Source organism: Octopus bimaculoides, chromosome 7 (genome assembly GCF_046866305.1).
Source record: "Octopus bimaculoides isolate indiv1 chromosome 7, ASM4686630v1, whole genome shotgun sequence".
In the NCBI taxonomy this organism is placed as follows: Eukaryota; Metazoa; Mollusca; class Cephalopoda; order Octopoda; family Octopodidae; genus Octopus; species Octopus bimaculoides.
This window is the reverse complement of record NC_142934.1, coordinates 62,062,721-62,080,382: the sequence shown is the minus strand read 5'-3', so window position 1 is coordinate 62,080,382 and position 17,662 is coordinate 62,062,721. Positions and strand designations below refer to the sequence as shown.

The window sequence follows — 17,662 nt, the reverse complement described above, 5'->3', positions numbered from 1 at the left end:
CAAACACCTTTTATAATATTACTTCATATCTTTAAAAAAATACCATTCAATAAATTATACAAATTCTAAATTTTATATCTCTGAAGAGCAGAAGAGTTGTCTATAAATGCTTATCAATATAGGATTTCATTATTAGGACAGCGATTTTGTGAAACGACCATAAGATAATTTAAAACCTAATTCAAAATTTTTAAACTGATATATTTATTATTTCATATTATATATTTGTACTTATACATATTTACATATAGTTTTAATACTACAATTACTCTACACATGTATATATCTTTCTGATGAATTTTCTAATATTGATTTCCTGATATCAATAATAATATATTATAATATATATATATATATATATAATACAAAGAATATATATACATGTATACACACATATATGTACATACTTACATCTACATGTGTATATACATGCATATCAGGGTACAGGACGTTAGAACAATAAACTACAGACAACGGAACGAACACATAGGAAAACGGAAAGCCACTTGGAATATCCCTTCATCAGCTGTCTCTATTCTATCTAGACGTTTCGAAGACAAGACAGAACGTACTCTAGAATAGTCTCTTCCTGAGTAGTGGATCAACCCACTACACAGAGGATTCCAAGGTGGCAAACACAAACCAAGACAGGAAAAAATGGACAGTGAAAACAACATTCAAAAGCCGTACGGCCAAACGCAAATCTGAGGTAGAACGCTAGTAGTTCGTCTTGCCTTCACAGCGGCTGGAGTGAAAAGAAAGTTGACCACAGGTCACACGAGAGCAGAGAGGATGGTGGAGGGAGGAAGTGGAACAAGGAGGAATGGACAGAAGCAGTGAAGTAGAGGCCAGGACAGAGGGGTAGATGGGAAGATAGAGGAAGACAGATAGATAAATAGATAGAGAGGATGGTGGAGGGAGGAAGTGGAACAAGGAGGAAGGGACAGAAGGGTATAGCAGTGAAGTAGAGGCCAGGACAGAGGTATAGATAGAAAGATGGAGGAAGACAGATAGATAAATAGATAGAAAGATAGATAGATAGATAGATAGACAGATAGATAGATAGATAGATAGAAAGATAGTCACGTCAGAATAATAGTAGACTTACTTGCAAAAAAGGATGTGTGCGTTCAATAATGTAATAATACAAATATATATATATATATATATATATATATACATACAAATATATATATACTTATGTCATTTTTCAGAGAATTGGTCCCAGATTGAAGCCTGTTTGCATTTAGAAAGGAAATTCAATTTACAAATCTTGGCAATCTACTTTACCAGCACTGTCTTAGTGGTTGTTGGTGGTTTGTCATTTTGGATTGACTCTGAAAGCACTGCAGCCCGTATGTCCCTCGGTTTGATCACCTTACTCACTCTTATAACTCATAACTCCAGCCTACATCCAGCAAAACACTATTTTGCAACAGGAATGCTTGGAATTGATATATGGCTTATTATATGTCTCATCTTCGTCTTCTCAGCCTTAATCGAATTCATTTTGCTTAACCATTCAAGAACTTCCAATGCAAAATTAAAAACTACTAACAACCAAACATCACATGATTCAGTAAGTAAAAATTTGAATCTAAATTTTGATTTGTAACTCTTTAGCATTTAAACCGACTATATCTGGCCCAAACTATTCTATCCGTTTTATGTTAAAATTAGCCAGGTTAGGCCCCTTATAACTGCCCTGCAAAGTTATTCTAAGAAGCAGTCTCATTATCAGAATCTCGAAGCTACAAGATAACGCCTGATTAATTCAAAACAACGTGAATAAATGAGCATTACATTTGGCAGAGTAATCTGAATGCTAAATAGTAGTTCTATCCATCCAACCATCCATTTTCTCTGTTTACTATTCCCGGGAAAGTTATGGAAGTATCTCTTCCTTGTCATCCTATCAGAAGCAACTGTCATTACACTCTCTGTTCCATATTGTTAACAGTTGTTCCCTCCAGAGTCTGCCTAGGTGTCCAGGACACGCATTCTTTGTGCTCTTTAATTAAGAAAATAAAAATCACAAAAATATTTTTTTTTTAAATATATAAAAATTAGAGAGATACAGTTTCATGTTCTAATTTGATTTGTTCTGTTTGTTGAAAATGAGTTTGATATTACAAGGATCAGTAAATGGAGAGGCAAATGTATTGATAGAAAGGACGAGTTATCTATGGAAACCGTCAGTCCTGAGAGGAATATATAATATCATGTGATTATAGTGGAAAGAGAATACGGTAGAAGTGAGGGGGGTGGGAAGAGGAGGGGGATACAATGATGATGATGATGATGATGATGACGACGACTATCAATTAATTTGGTGTCACTAAAAGTGAAACATATATTTTGATACTGAATTTTGTCTGCCAAAAAGAGACATGGAAAACAATCACATATCCAATAAATGTGGTGGACAAAATCTGACCAAGGGCCATAAGTTTGGTTGTCTCTAAACTCAACAACCAATCACAATCCAAATTGTTGTACCTTCACCTTCTAGCAAACATTTCAATGTCTAAACCAATACCAAAGGATATATTTATAAGTTTTTAATTCTTTTTTACTTCTTATTTTTTTTTATTCCAGTTGTCAATGAGTGAATATGCAAACGCGAGTAACAAAGAAGATAGCTTTTCAAACAGAATGGTTACAGAAAGAGATGTTGATAAATACAAAATAACTGCTGCTGCTGACAATAAAAACGATGGTAAAAAAATTAACAAAGCTGATCATTACTGCAAAATTATCTTCCCTGTAGCTTTCATATTTATCAATATTATCTACTGGATGTGGCATTTCTACTAACCACTATTAGCTAGCTCTCTCTCTCTCTTTCTTTCTCTCTCTTTTCTTCCCCCCCCCCCTCTCTCTCTCTGAAATATTCACATTTAAGACATTTATTATATAACTTTTAAAATATCTTTTTCTTACCAAACAATTACATCAATATTTTTATTTATTCTGTACTGAGTGATACATCATTCATATAGAGAAAGCCATGAACATCATACTGTCACTTTTGTACCTAACTAAAAGGAAACAACACACACACACATGAATATAATTTATAGTAAATTATATACATGAAGCAAGTGTTCGGAAAGTAAATTATGAAAATGGGTTTCAATTCATGGTTGAAACCGATTCACACCTTTTAATCTTCTAAGAAGTGATAGTAACAGAACTAACGAATTGATCGTTACTGCAGACTTATCTTCACTCTAACTTTCGTATTTATCAACAGAGCCGGTTTTAAGCCGATCAGACAGATTCAAATTGGGCCCCACGCACATGCTCGAGCAGAGGACATTTTTGTATATCATTGTTGCTAACGGTGGCGCTTCAAGCCCTCAACACTTTTTGACTGAGACTGGTGCTCTACACAAAGTATAAAACACTAATCTTCAGCTTTTGTAGAGTAGAGGGCCCCACTGACAATTCTTTAATTTGTCCCCGTTCTGCCTAGCGTCGGCTCTGCTTATCAATATCATGTATCGGATGTGACGTTTCTACAAATCACTATCGTACTTTTCTCCTGTATATATGCAGTCTGGTTTTATAAAAAAAAAAAAATCTGATTTGGTGATGTGCAATAAGATGTAGGAACATCTACTAACTCTTTGAAAAACATAATGCTCACAGTATATTCTATCCACTGAATATCTGATGTCATTAACTACAGTGGAAATTCCATTTTCATGACTAGCAGTATTAGCCTTGATTTCAAGGACAATAGGGGAAAGAACTTGCATTTTTCATGCCTTTCTCAAAGTAAGTGACCATATATTTCTTATAAGTATCTACTGACTTTGTATGTTAATTTTCAAAATTATCAAGAATTAGAAAATCAAATGAAACAATCTTCAACTTAATAAACGACAACAGTTTACCTCTTGAAATATTATAATATCTGTCATGTCATACTGAAATCTTCAGTTCAAGATTAGTATTGATATTTAATTTTTAACATTGCAATACAAGCAGTTTTAGGCAAGTTACTGTTCAAAGAGTCGACCTCAAGCCAGCCCTATGATGACAAGCATACCAGCTGTGACCATCCCGCTCGTTCTTTTTTCAGACTTATCTAAATCTACATTGTCTGATGTCTTTACTAATTTTAAGAAAGTTGGGTGTCATTTGGATATTATTCCTAGCAGGTCAAGTGGCCATGCTGAAATTCTTCCTCATTGTAAATTTGTAATAAATAAAAATCTTTAAAATGTCTTCCTCCATCAGCTAAAAGAATATTTCGTCAAACTGTTGTAAATTAAACGCATTCATAATTCCATGTCGGTAAGTAAAAGTTCATCAGATAAGAGGCTTTGACAATAAACATTACAGCAGCACGAATAATTCAAGGGAGATAACTCTAAAGTATAATGCAGTTTTCACACGTAACAACAGTCCAACCGCTATACACTGCTTATAAAGTGTCAACATTAGAAAATAAATTAATTCTTTATATTCTTTACTAAATAAGGAATTGAACTACTACTGAAGTTCATTTTTTTTTATTAGTAATAAATTAAGGATGAATTTCATTCACCGGAGTCTACAAATCTGATTGTGTGGCTTTATTTTACATCCACTGTCATTGGCTACAAGACACCTATGGGTCATTCACTGAATTTCTGATGATTAGAATAGCAAGGAAGTGCCCTGTAACTCAGTGCAGAGCAAATATGTCGAGGTCTTTTTAAGGTTATGGTTTTTTTTTTGTGGTGGGGAGGGTCCAATTTTCTTTACACACACATAGTTTCTGTTTTGACATTTTGACTCACAAGGCCTCAGTTAACCAAAAGCAATGGCAGAATTCATTTGTCCAAGGTGTCTTGCAGTGGGAACCATGTGATTTTAGTTTAGTAAACTTCTTAACTACAGAACCATAACTATAAAATAAGAAACAAAAAAGAACAGTTCTTTACAGTTCAGCTGTTTACAGCTGTGAATTACACCTATTTTATGTATTTACTTCTATGTGATAGAACCATAGTGCTGTGAGAGCAATGTTCTATCAACTATAAATAACAACTTAGAAAGATTCTACTTAGTTCATATTGTAAGAGTGTCTTTCCTGCCTGTCACTAAAGTCTTATGCTAAAAGAGTCATAAATACAAGAAATGCTGTGTAATTAAGAAATTCACTTCCCGACCATATAGTTCCAGTTCCAATCCCACTATGTGACCCCTTGGACAAGTATTAACTACTATTAGCCCCAGGCCAACCAAAGCCTTGTGAGCAGATTTGGAAGAGGGAAACTGAAACAAGCCTGCCATATTTATGCTTGCTTTTCATTTTCTCTTTTTAATTGGATTTAATTTTGACTGACAACCTGCTTGATAGCAAGTTTCAGAAAGAAAAACGTCTTGTTTTGCTTATCATCCTGTGAATCTTGCAGACTTTGATTGTCCTAGACAACATTATCATTTATAATGTATGAATTAAGGAATTGTAATCCTTTCCTAAGAACCGAAGTTATGCCATACTTTGTTCCAGATAGTTTGGTACATACCCTATTGCTCCAATAATAAGTATGAAACTGAATGTGTAACTTGGGTACTGGATTTGCAAACTCTTTGTCAATGGCCCATAGACATTCTTTTAGTCTTGAATTTTTCTAACCAAACTGATATTAAGAGGGCAGCTGAATTCTACAACAGACATGGCTTTTTTTTTTCATGTGCACTGCTCCCAAGAATATCTGGCCAATTGTTTTAAGTTTCTTTTAACCATTGGTAATAAAGGCACATAGCTTAGTGGTTAGTGTAGTCAACTCATGATCTTAAGGCCATGAGTTTGATACCTGGTGGTTAATTGAATCCTTGAGTTAAACACTATTTCACATTACTCCAGCTGGAAAATATGAGTAGTACCTGTAATTTAAAGGGCCACCTTTGTCACATTCTGAATATTCCTGAGAACTATGCTAAGAGTATGTGTGTTTCTGGAGTGCTCAACCACATGCATTAATTTCATGAGCAGGCTGTTCCATTGATCAGATCAACTGGAACCCTTGTCATAACTGACCAAATGCCAGTCTTTGTTTGATTCATTGCTTATCTTTTTCTGCTGGTATTTACTTTCCTTATTTTGTTCTAAACTGTTCTGACTACAGCATCACAAGGAGATAATATCTAAGACATTCTTCTACAGTTGGCAATAATGCTGATGTCAACAGTTTTAGTTTTGCACACCCTTTATTTGTTTCTTTAATGTTTTCTGTCTTTTATGCTGTTAGTACTTATTGGGGATCTCTTGTTTTCAAATTGCATGGAAAGTCTTCAAAGTGGAATGTCATAAACTTATTGATACCCTATGCCAAGCTTTTGTCATGTTTTATTTCCTCTATGGTTGGGTCTTTCATACCAAGTACCCTGCAGATCTTTCACAGTGAATGTGTTCCCCCCCCCCACCTTTTTTCTTTCTGTTTAATAGAATTTACCAATGTTTCACAAGGAAAGATCAGGATCAACTCCCTTTTCATTAGCTATTCAAATATGTCTTTTTCTGCTGGCAAACTTGAGCAAGATGTTACAAGCCCCTTTTTTTCTGCTTCATTTCATGCCTTCATACATATTTAACACAGCAATCATCACTGCATGGGAAGAATAGCCTGTCTGCAACTCTACTCATGTTGAATTTTTCAGTAACACTAAACAGCTTGTGAATTTGTATGTATGTCTCATTGAGCCCTTGCAGTGATCAGTTTAGGTCGTCTGTGGACAGGAGGGAAGGCATTGAAAAGTTGTTTTGGACAATATTCTTCTTGTAAGCTGAAAGTTCAGAAGACCAAATTTTTTTTTAGCTCTTTTGTAGCTTTCACCAGAAAATAAACATTGTATATTGAGGTTATTCATGTTTAATTTCTTGGAGTAAAGCATGTTTACCATGTTTTACCAGCAAAAATGCACATTGGGACTCACCATATTTTATTCCAAAGTCTTTAGAAACCAGTTGTTTTTTGATGTAGTTAATACTTGGCAACATACAGCTTCATGACATCAACAAAGAAAAGGTGAGAGATATTACTGGACTCATTCCTATAACAATGTTTTTGTGATCAGATGTGATAGGGGATTTAATGAGAACAAAGTGCAGTACTGACAAGCAATCACCTTGAAGGGTGCCTTTTTGGTAATGTATGGTGTCAGATTTGGTATGTTCATTGTTGCCTTTAAGTAGGGAGGTGTACCAGGTTTTGGTAGAAGGTAGTTAAGAGTAGTGAAACTTTGGCTAATTGCAGGGCTTTCATAATCTGCCTATGTAGTATGTTATCAAAAGCTTTCTGGTAGTCTAATGACACCAGTCACATTTCTGCCGCTCTTTGTTGTATCATTTTATGAATTAGTAGAGTTCGATACAGCCCCACACTCCCTTCTTTCCCCACCATTGTTCACAGTTGGTGGTACAGGTTGAAGCACTCAGTGTACATCTTATACATGTTGTTTTGGCAAGCTACTGGGTGGTAATTTTTTGCAATGGTTTGGTTATTTTTAAGGATGAGAAGGTTGACAGATATGCTTAACATTCCCTTGATACTCATTACATACATTGCATTTAAATCTCAGATAAAAGTTGAGATTTTGAACCAATAATCTGTAATAAGAGCTAGGCCTGGGGAATTTCCAGATTGCTTTGTTTTTTTTTTTTTGGGGGGGGTTCCAGTATTAAAGGTTTCTAGTACTTCACCACTGATTTCATAAAGCTCTTGTTCAGCATGCTTGAAGTATCCCTAATCTAATTCTATCCATTCAATTTTTTTCATTGAATTTGTCATTCCTTTCATACATATGTATACATGTATGTGCACACATGTATGCATGCATATCATCATCATCATCATCATCGTTTAACGTCCGCTTTCCATGCTAGTATGGGTTGGACGATTTGACTGAGGACTGGTGAAACTAGATGGCTACACCAGGCTCCAATCTGATTTGGCAGAGTTTCTACAGCTGGATGCCCTTCCTAACGCCAACCACTCAGAGAATATATATATATATATATATATACAAATGTATGCATGTGTATATACATAAGTATGCACATGTATACAAACATAATTATTATATGTGCTTGTAAAGGCAGCAGGCTGGCAGAATCATTAGCGTGCTGGATGAAATGCTTAGCGGTATTTTGCCCATCGCTACATTCTGAGTTCAAATCCTGCCGTGGTTGACTTTGCCTTTCATCCTTTTGGGGGTCAATAAATTAAGTACCAGTTGAACACTGGGGTTGATGTAATCGACTAATCCCCTCCCCAACAATTTCAGACCTTGTCTCTGTAGTAGAAAGGCTTATTATATGTGCCTGTATGTATCTGAGAGTATTTGCATTTGTGCTTCTCTAAAAATTGCCAAGCTACAAGCAGTGGTGTTGTAATTGACATGGTCACCAAATTTTCAGCTGCGTTTGATGCCTTCAAAGATGAGACGAAAAGAATCCCTTACTTGAAACACAGGAAAATGTTAGTGACAAGAACAGCATTCAGCTGTGAAAGAATGCTTCAATAATATATTGGTCTGATCCATGCTAGCATGGAAAAACAGACAAAATGCATGAACAAACCATACAGTTTAACCTCACTATGGACAATATAAAATGGGCTTCAACAACTAAACAAAATAATTAGTGATGGAACTTGTAGTGGAAATTTTCTGTAAAATATAAAAAATACCAAATACAGGACTAAAGTCACATTAAATGAAAGAAGAAAAAGACTTTAACAAGAGGATTTATTCTAAATAGTAAAACTTCAATGTTTATATTTCATTATTCATCATTTTCAAAATCCTTAGGGTCCTTCCTCAAGGAAGCACTGTGTAGTTTCTCTCCATAGTCATAGACCAAGTAACAAAAAATCAATGCTGAAAATAACAAAATGGAAAATTAAAAGATTGTAAAAATGATAATGAAAATTTTACAACAAAGAAAAAATTTTAAATGTTAAAACAAAAATATATTTACAAAATACAGTTTTACAAATTATATATCAGTTTCAAATTCTGATATAGGGCCAGCAAGTTCAGGGGATGGAGTAGGTCAATTACATTGACCCCAGTGCCCAACTAGTACTTATTTTATTGATCCTAAAAGGGTGAAAGGCAAAGTCGACCCTGGCAGAATCTGAACTCAGAACATAAAGACAGACAAAATGCTTAGCAGCATTTTATCCGGCATGCTCATGATTCTGCCAGCTCACCACTTTAGTTTTACAAACCATATCGTTTGTTTAACGTCCGCTTTCCATGCTAGCATGGGTTGGACAATATTAAAACAAATATAATAGTTGAACATTTTTAGGCTGAAATGTATTAGGGTACAGCAGTCAATAAGGTCAATCTATATAGGCAATAGGATTTGGTCAGCTGAAGAATTAAAATATCAAGTTGCTTTAATCACATCATTGTTTTTACTTCTCTCATGCACTGGATTGCAGCCAAGCTGGAGCACAACCTTGAAGGCCAAACAGATTGAACTCAATACTTTCCCTTCCTTTTTTTTACAGTTGATACTAATCCCATCAAGTCTTTTTTTCTTTTGCAAATGAACCACTAAGTTACAGGGATGTAAACAAACCAACACTGGTTGTCAAGAGGTGCGGTGGTGGACAAATACATACACATATATGTATATATTTGTGTTTACACATGTGTGAGTGTGTGTGTGTGTGTGAGTGTGTGTGTATGTACATATATATATATATATATATTTATATATATATATATATATATATATATATATATATATATATATAAAATGTGCATCCAGTTTCTGACTACCAAATCTACTCACAGGGCTATATATGTCTGTCTGTCTCTCTATAAATACACACACACAGATATACATATATGTTTCCCAATATGATCACTAAAAACATTTAGTTAACTTACTTATTACAAAATGGTAAAAATAAGAATTTCAATACAAACAAACATTTCTTTTCCCTTGTTTACTTTTCAAAGTCTATCAGTCTGCTTATCTGTGTATCTACCTATCTGTTTCTGACTGTGTGCATGTGTTTCAGTTTACTTACCTCCCCACATATCTATCTGCATGTTTGTGTCTGTCTACCTGTCTTTCTGTGTATATAAGTGTATCTATTTGTCTGCCTGTCGGTGTATTTGTCTATCGATCTACATGTATCTGTCTATTTAACTATCAATCAAGTCATCAGTTTTTATATTTTACTTTCATAATTGATATAGTTTTAACATCCCCAACTCAAACACACACACATATATATTGTGAAGTATATTTGCCACCTAAATGTGGCTGACCCATAGGAGATGATGCTACTGTTGTTTATAGCTCCAGAAAGACATCTCCTCCAGCTGGCTAATGACACACTGTCTGCGACCGACCAATATTTGCGATGGGAAATCATCATTCCCATCTCTAGCCTTACATGATACACACAGATCCAGGTTTCTGGGTAGTAACCCGTCATCAGCATGTGACAGTTACCAGCTGGGGATGGGAACTGATTCCAAATGCTAATTACTATACGCTTTTTCCACATTTAGGTGGCAAATATACTTCACGATATCATTCTGCTACTGTTTACATCTCGCTGAGAGATTTATTATTGCTTGTTTCTCCTTTTTCGAGATCAGCAATGGTTTGTCATTGGCAAAAGCATATAATATTTTGCGTTTGGAATTGGTACCCATCCCTAGCAGGTGACTGTCACATGCTGATGACGGGTTACTACCCAGAAATCCAGGTCCATGTGTATTACGTAAGGCTAGCGATGGGATCATTGATTTCCCTTCGCAAATACTGACCGAACACAGTGTCGTTTGCCATGGAGGAGATGTCTTCCTGGTGCTATAAACAAGAGTAGCATCGTCCCCTATGGGTCAGCCACATTTAGGTGGCAAATATACTTCACAATATCATTCTGCTACTGTTTACATCTCGCTCAGAGATTTATTATTGCTGTGTATGTACATGCGTGTGCGTGTGCGTGTGTGTGTGTGTGTGTGTATGTGCGCTTGCCAACATCTTACGATTAAGTCAAGCAGAGTTGTTCCCCTTGGACGGTAAAATGTGTCACATTTTGAGGTAGAACTAGTTTACTAAGCATACAAACGGAGTCACAAGTGTTTACCAATCAGCAATTGAACAACTTCATGTCTGTGGCTTGCCAGGTAACATGGAATGCTGTATGTGAACCTTCCATATCCTAAAACAAAGATGCCACGTAAAAAGCATTGGTGTGGGTGCTGGAGTCCACATAAAAAACACTGGTGCTGGTACCAAGTAAAAAGCATTGGTGATGGTGCATAAAAGAACCCAGTACACTTTGTAAAGTGGGTGGCATAAGGAAGAGCATCCAGCTGTAGAAACCATGCAAAAACAGACTATGGAGCTTGGTGTGGCCTCTGACCTTGTCATCTCCTGTCAAGTTGTCCAACCCACACCAGCATGGAAAATGAACATGAAATGTTGCGGATTCCTCTATTTCAATGATATTGAGGTCTACTTCCTTTTTTGTTACACACACGTGTGTGTGTGTGTGCACATGCATATGAGAGAGAGAGATTATATGAAGATGGAGATTCTCTCCTTCAACCTCGTATAAATATACTTACAACATATATAAAGTATCATTCTCTAATTTGTTAAACTTATGTGTGCGTGTGTGGGTAGCCTCCTTTAACCACTTTACCAAAAACCAGAACGGAAATTTTGTTCTATGCGTAAAAGGTGAGTACAAGTGAAAGTCTGAAGAAGGATGCATCCCAGCACATTGTAGTAGATAAAATTTCAAGTGTTTTTTTTATTATCCAATATAAAAAGCAGATTCAGTAACAATTCTTAAGACCTAAGCAGTGAACTTGTTTTCAACAGTTACATTCCTATAAATTTTCAGTTCCTCAACACACATCTAGATTTCACTAGCTTTTTCAGAAGGTTGCTCTCAGACTGTTAAGAATACTTAGAATTGATACGAGGAGTTCTAAAGGGTAAGTAAATAACAGTGGCCATGCTGGGACATAGACTTGAAGTATTTTTAGTTGAATTAATTGACCCCAGTATTTTTTTTAAAACCTGGTACTTATTCTTTGATCCCTTTGGTCAAACTGCTAAGTTTCAGGAACGTAAACACACCAACACTGGCTGTCAAGGGGTGGTTGAGAACAAATCCAGACACACAAACGCATACATGTGTATATATAAATGGACTTCTGTCAGTTTTCATCTACCAAATCTACTCAAGGCTTTGGTTGACCCATGGCTATAGTAGAATACACTTGCTCAAAGTACCACACAGCAGGACTGAACCTGGAACCATGTGGTTGGGAAGCCAGCTTCTTATTTCTTTACTACCCACAAGGGGCTACACACAGAGGGAACAAACAAGGACAGACAAATGCATTAAGTCAATTACATCGACCCCAGTGCGTAACTGGTTCTTAATTCATTGACCCCGAAAGGATGACAGGCAAAGTCGACCTCGGCGAAATTTGAACTCAGAACATAAAGACAGACGAAATACCGCTAAGCATTTCGCCCAGCGTGCTAACATTTCTGCCAGCTCGCCGCTGCCTTACCACACAGCCACACTTGCACCTATATAAAATTAATATAAAGACAAACTTTACGGCAAAAGTAGAACTACGTCTTTACCTTTAAAGAAGTGTTGTAATAGATATATCAAAACAAACTTTGTTCAAACAAAACATTCTATAAATGCTATGTATACATTCTATTACTTATTTTTGCCTCAGTAAATAACAAAAAAAAGTTTTCATTCAATATTTTTTATTATTTACTTTTTTAAATTCAATATTACATTTCTCAATAGGTCAGCAAACTTTTGGAATCATTAGCACACTGAACAAACTGCTTAGTGGCATTTCATGTCTTTACATTCTGAATTCATATTCCAGAGGTCAACTTTGCCTTTCATCCTTTCGGGGTCAGTAAAATTGGTACCAATTGAGCACTGGGGTTGATGTAATCAACTTACCCCACCACCGAAATTGTTTTTTATCATTATATTTTGTCTGTCTATGCATAAGGATTAAATTTTAATGTAATCAAAACTTTGGCAAGATTTTGTGAAATATTACAGAAATAATATGCATATTACACAGCAATCACCACATTTTGTGAGAGAGAAAACAGTAGTCATCGTTAAAAAGCAGTTACTTTCAAGCTTGCTTTTAAATGTTCTTTATAAATTTAAAGTTTTTAATTAATAGTACTTACGAGGCAAAACTCGGAAGGCTTGGCCTTTGAAGCGATTCCACATATTTGGGATTCCATGAGAAACAGCTCCAGCAAATGCTTTCTGTTCAAATGGAGATAGACTGTAGGTAATGACACCACTAATGTGGTGGAGATTTCCAAACATTTTACCCATGGCTAGCAAAAGAAAAAGAAATATTGCATTAAGATTTGTTTTTTCAATGACAACCTTAGTTAAACCTCAACTAGTACATATGAGAAACTTGATCTAGTAAATATTACCAATTGAGGAGCTCCAGAAATATGAAAATTAGAAGACAAGTTTAAGTCTATAGATGAACATAGATATTTTAGTTCAACAGACTCAATACACGAGGCAATGTAATCAGTTCTAAGAAAATGTCTACGCAGTGATGTACAACATAAATGATGCTTGAGAAGAAATGGTGTAATCAACAATGTGAATTTAAAAGAAAATGAACTGTGATGGATCTATACATAGTCGTATATTTAAGAATGCTGTTTTACAGTCGCTTGGTTCTGAATTATGATCCCTTTACTTGGTACCTTGGGTAAATGTCTTCCACTACAGCCTCAAGTCAACCAAAGCCTTGAATGGAATTGGATAAATGAAAACTGTATGGAAGCTCATGAGACATCTTAATTTCATCTTATGTACAGGACAAAAACATAAAAGTGCTCAACAAACTTTGTTGGAAGATTTTAGGGCCTTATATATGTTAATTTTTGCGAGATAAACAGGGATCAAATATTCCTGAACTACGATTTCATGTGACCAGTTGGCCATACAGGTAAGTAATATGGGAAGTAATAGAATGATTCTGGGTAGGTCCCAATATACATCAGGAGATCATCTTTGATATAAATGTGGGCAAGTTCAAGCTAGTTTATTGTTTTTATTTAACTCTTAAATTCCTGTAGTGCTTCATCATTGTTTAACATCTTGCCTCCATGCCAACATGAGTTGGACAGTTTCACAGGAGCTGGAAAGCTAGAGGCCTGTGCCAAACTCCATTGTCAACTTTGGCATGGTTTTTACAGTTACATGCCCTTCCTATCACCAGCCACTTTACAGAGTGGACTGAGTGCTTTAAATAAATCTCCCAATCCTTTTAGAACTACAGATTTTGATGAAAATGCAGTTAGTCTACTATATATAATTATTTCATGAATTTGGGTGAAACTTGATCAGATGTAAAGATTGTTGGTGTATGTTGTGAGTGTGGTTTTTTACTTGCTGTTATGTCACTAGTAAGTTATATACAGGTTCAGTTGATTACAGGATGGTCTTTTCACATATATTTACAAGATATTGATTCTTGGGCAACACATTCAGTCTCAGAGCTGAATTTGTGTGATACTTAGTCTTTGTAACTTGGAAGCTGTACCAATACTTTCAGAAAAAAACATTCCAAGATCTGCTATCAACTACTCCAATGACGTAATGAAGGTGGGGTTGCCACATTTATGCACATACCTTGTGGTTTCATCACTAATTCCCTCACAAAAAAGCCGAAAAAAATACTCAATGGATTTTTCTTACATTCAAAGGTTTTGCTGGACCCAAATCACTATCAAAGCACAGATGCAATAATCAACAATGTAATCACTCTACCCCTGTCCAAAAACAACTTCACTATCAATACTCAACAAATTCAGATATCAATTCCACTCAGAATCACTGAAATAGCTGATGTGTACAAACAACACTGAAATATTACTGCTTTCTCCAAGTCTAAATTTTCTCTCTCTCTACATTAATTATTAATATAACCACATTCAAGAAAAAAGCCTGAAGAAATTCACAGAAGAAATCATCATCATCATCATCATTTAATGTCCACTTTCCATGCTAGCATGGGTTGGACAATTTGACTGAGGACTGGTGAAACCAGATGGCTACACCAGGCTCCAATCTGATTTGGCAGAGCCTCTACAGGTGGATGCCCTTCCTAACGCCAACCACTCCGAGAGTGTAGTGGGTGCTTTTACGTGCCACCGGCACGAAGGCCAGTCAGGCGGTACTGGCAACAAACTGAAATGCATATATGATCTAAGCAGTAAGTCTTTTGATAAGAAGTTTTTGCTAAAATGAAGCTAAACATTGTTTCTTTGACAGAATTCCCGTTTTCCAGTCCCTAACAACATTTCTTGAATTCTGGTTATGTGTCATTCAGAGATAGGTGACAATCAAAGTTATTTGCAGTACAGGACTTAAAGAGACAGGATAAGGCAATGAGCTGGTAGAATCGTTAGCCCACAGGGCAAAATGCTTAGTAGCAATTCATCTATCTTTATGTTGAGTTCAAATGCTGTCGGGGTCGATAAAATAACAGTTGAGTACTGGGGTCAAAATTCCTGACCTTGTGGCAAAATTTGAAACTAATATTGGGACAAGATGCTGTGAAGTTTCTCTGTAAAACAGAACTCACAAGGATTTAACTTATTTGTAATCATCTAGGCCTTAACCAATACTGACCAACAGATGCTGATGAAGTCTAAGTCTTTTATAGACTCAAGTAATGAGATTGAAATCCCTTAAAGGTGGAACTCTAACACAGTCATAGACCAATAACTGAAACCAAAAGAAAACAAAGGGTTACAGTATGCTTCCTAAATGCAAACGTGAAATAGCTAAAGTTTAACCCGTATTTACCAGTTTTAGAACGATTGAGAGAATACAATTTTGGGTTTTTTTTTGTTTTTTTCTAAAAATTATCCACTGATGAGGCAGTTTGAAATTGTAGTAATGCCGTGCGCATGCCTAGTCTCACGCATGCGTGGAATTAAACAACCAAGCGTTCCCGCTTCTATTCTATCTCTTTCTCGGTCGGCCGGCCATGAGCATGGACGTGTCAAGCAGTGTCTCCAACATTCCAACTCTGGAGACAGTCTCTTTACGTGTTTAGCTGTCTCTCTTCATCTTTCGGACTTACGCTCGACAGCTCGCTTACATCTACATAACAATGTCCCAACAACTATGCTCACACACACAGAAGCTGTAACAACAAACAAGAGCTAAAGATGTATATATTTACTACCTGAATAAATGTTGTTTAAGTTGATAGTCTGGAGTTCAGCGTTCCGTTACATTTCTAATTTTATATAGGAAAGTCAGGTATACATCTAATGATGTATAACCCACTTTCCTATAAAGTAATGACATTGGAAAATGTATATTTTGTTTAGTTGGTAGCAGTTGCCTAACTTTGAAAATAAAATATTTCTTAATTTTGAATTTAATTGTGAAATGTCTAATTGCTTGAAATGAGTTATATTAAAATCTTAGGATTATAATTTTAGGGACAATTAATTACGATTGGTCTGATCTTCGATGGAAATGGAGTATGGGTATAAAATGTTTCATCCCTAAAGTTGATAGTTAATAATAAGCTGTTTTATAATTCTACTTCTAAAAAAAATCAACAAAATTCAGAAAATAACATTATTACTTTAGGAAATTGAAAACTTAAATATTAGTTTCATTCACGAAAGTGATGAGGGTATATATTGTTTAATCCCAGAGTATCCCTTGAAATTAAAAGTTTTTTCCCTTCATTATAAGGATTGGGATAAGCGGTCACTATCCAATACACTCTCATTTATGCAACAGCGAAGGTGTGATTTGACTGCTATCTCTAGCGAGTCGAAAATGTTTCCTTGTTGACTCGGGAAAGGTGTATTATTTAGTAAATAGAGTAGAAAAACTAAGGTATTCAGTAGAAAGATAAATGATTAATCTCAGGACGAGGAACACATTTTGTAGAAAGAAATATAATTTTCAAAAACTGCTTTAAAATAACATTGAAAGAGTTTAACCTTCTTCGAAAATGATACATTTGAAAGTCAGCAGTGAAATAAAATCGAAAAATTAAATTGTCTTTAGTTATAAAACATCAGAACTATTAGTAAATTTAATATTTTATTAAAATTTGATAAAATAAATATCAATTTGTTAATGCAAAAAGAATTTTATAAAGATACACGAATGTAGTAGTAAGTTATTGACATTTTTAGATCTCGGGACGAAAAAAACACAGGAGAAACAGTCACAGAAATAAATATAAAAATTTACATTTTCAGGAGAAAAACACTGTTGAAAGAAAAATTATTTTACCTTAAAATATGTGAAAAATATATCAATTTAAATACAAACTTACTGCTTCTTCTCTTTTCTGACCTTCGTCAAGTACAGGACAGGAGATAACACGAGAGAAAATCTGAGGTTATATCTTAGTTTCGTATCTTAAAAATATAATGATGATAAGACGAGGAAACCCCATAAATTTAAGATTATTGCTGTGAATTATTTCTTAAATCTGAATTAATAAAATCTTATTATACTGAAATTCAAATCTTACTTATTTTCTACTTGTTTGAATGCAATTCGCTTCCTTTAGTTGAGGTACGAACCTAAGGCTATTTCTG

The 17,662-nt window shown here is 35.2% G+C and overlaps 2 protein-coding genes across 3 annotated transcripts in view; one reads left to right on the top strand and one right to left on the bottom strand.

Annotated features, from left to right (window-relative positions):
* Positions 1 to 4,236, top strand: part of LOC106867698 (glycine receptor subunit beta-type 4) — a 30,365-nt gene extending 26,129 nt beyond the window's left edge. Inside the window, exons 7-8 of the mRNA XM_089355385.1 lie at positions 1,215 to 1,579; positions 2,599 to 4,236. Coding sequence (XP_089211511.1) covers positions 1,215 to 1,579; positions 2,599 to 2,817 — 584 coding nt within the window. The 3' untranslated portion in view covers positions 2,818 to 4,236. The remainder of the gene's footprint in view (positions 1 to 1,214; positions 1,580 to 2,598) is intronic.
* A 4,495-nt stretch (positions 4,237 to 8,731) lies between these two features.
* On the bottom strand, positions 8,732 to 17,485 carry LOC106867692 (cytochrome b-c1 complex subunit 8). Of its 2 annotated transcripts, none has more exons than XM_014912646.3 (3): positions 17,395 to 17,485; positions 13,235 to 13,390; positions 8,732 to 8,880 (listed from the first exon to the last, which is right to left on the bottom strand). In XM_014912646.3, the coding sequence occupies exons 2-3, from the start codon at positions 13,386 to 13,388 to the stop codon at positions 8,786 to 8,788; spliced, it is 249 nt and encodes an 82-aa protein (XP_014768132.1). In that variant the 5' UTR covers positions 13,389 to 13,390; positions 17,395 to 17,485; the 3' UTR covers positions 8,732 to 8,785. The 2 variants fall into 2 exon arrangements, with proteins under 2 accessions (XP_014768132.1, XP_014768133.1); XM_014912647.3 differs by having other exon boundaries at positions 17,352 to 17,472.
* Positions 17,486 to 17,662: the final 177 nt, after the last annotated feature.

What these genes read in the sequence shown, in the direction of transcription:
- LOC106867692 (XM_014912646.3), bottom strand. Translation starts at nt 13,388, where the DNA reads ATGGGTAAAATGTTTGGAAATCTCCACCACATTAGTGGTGTCATTACC. An exon ending in AGCCTTCCGAGTTTTGCCTC is followed by an intron (nt 8,881 to 13,234) that starts GTAAGTACTATT and finishes TGTTATTTTCAG; the next exon opens with CATTGATTTTTTGTTACTTG.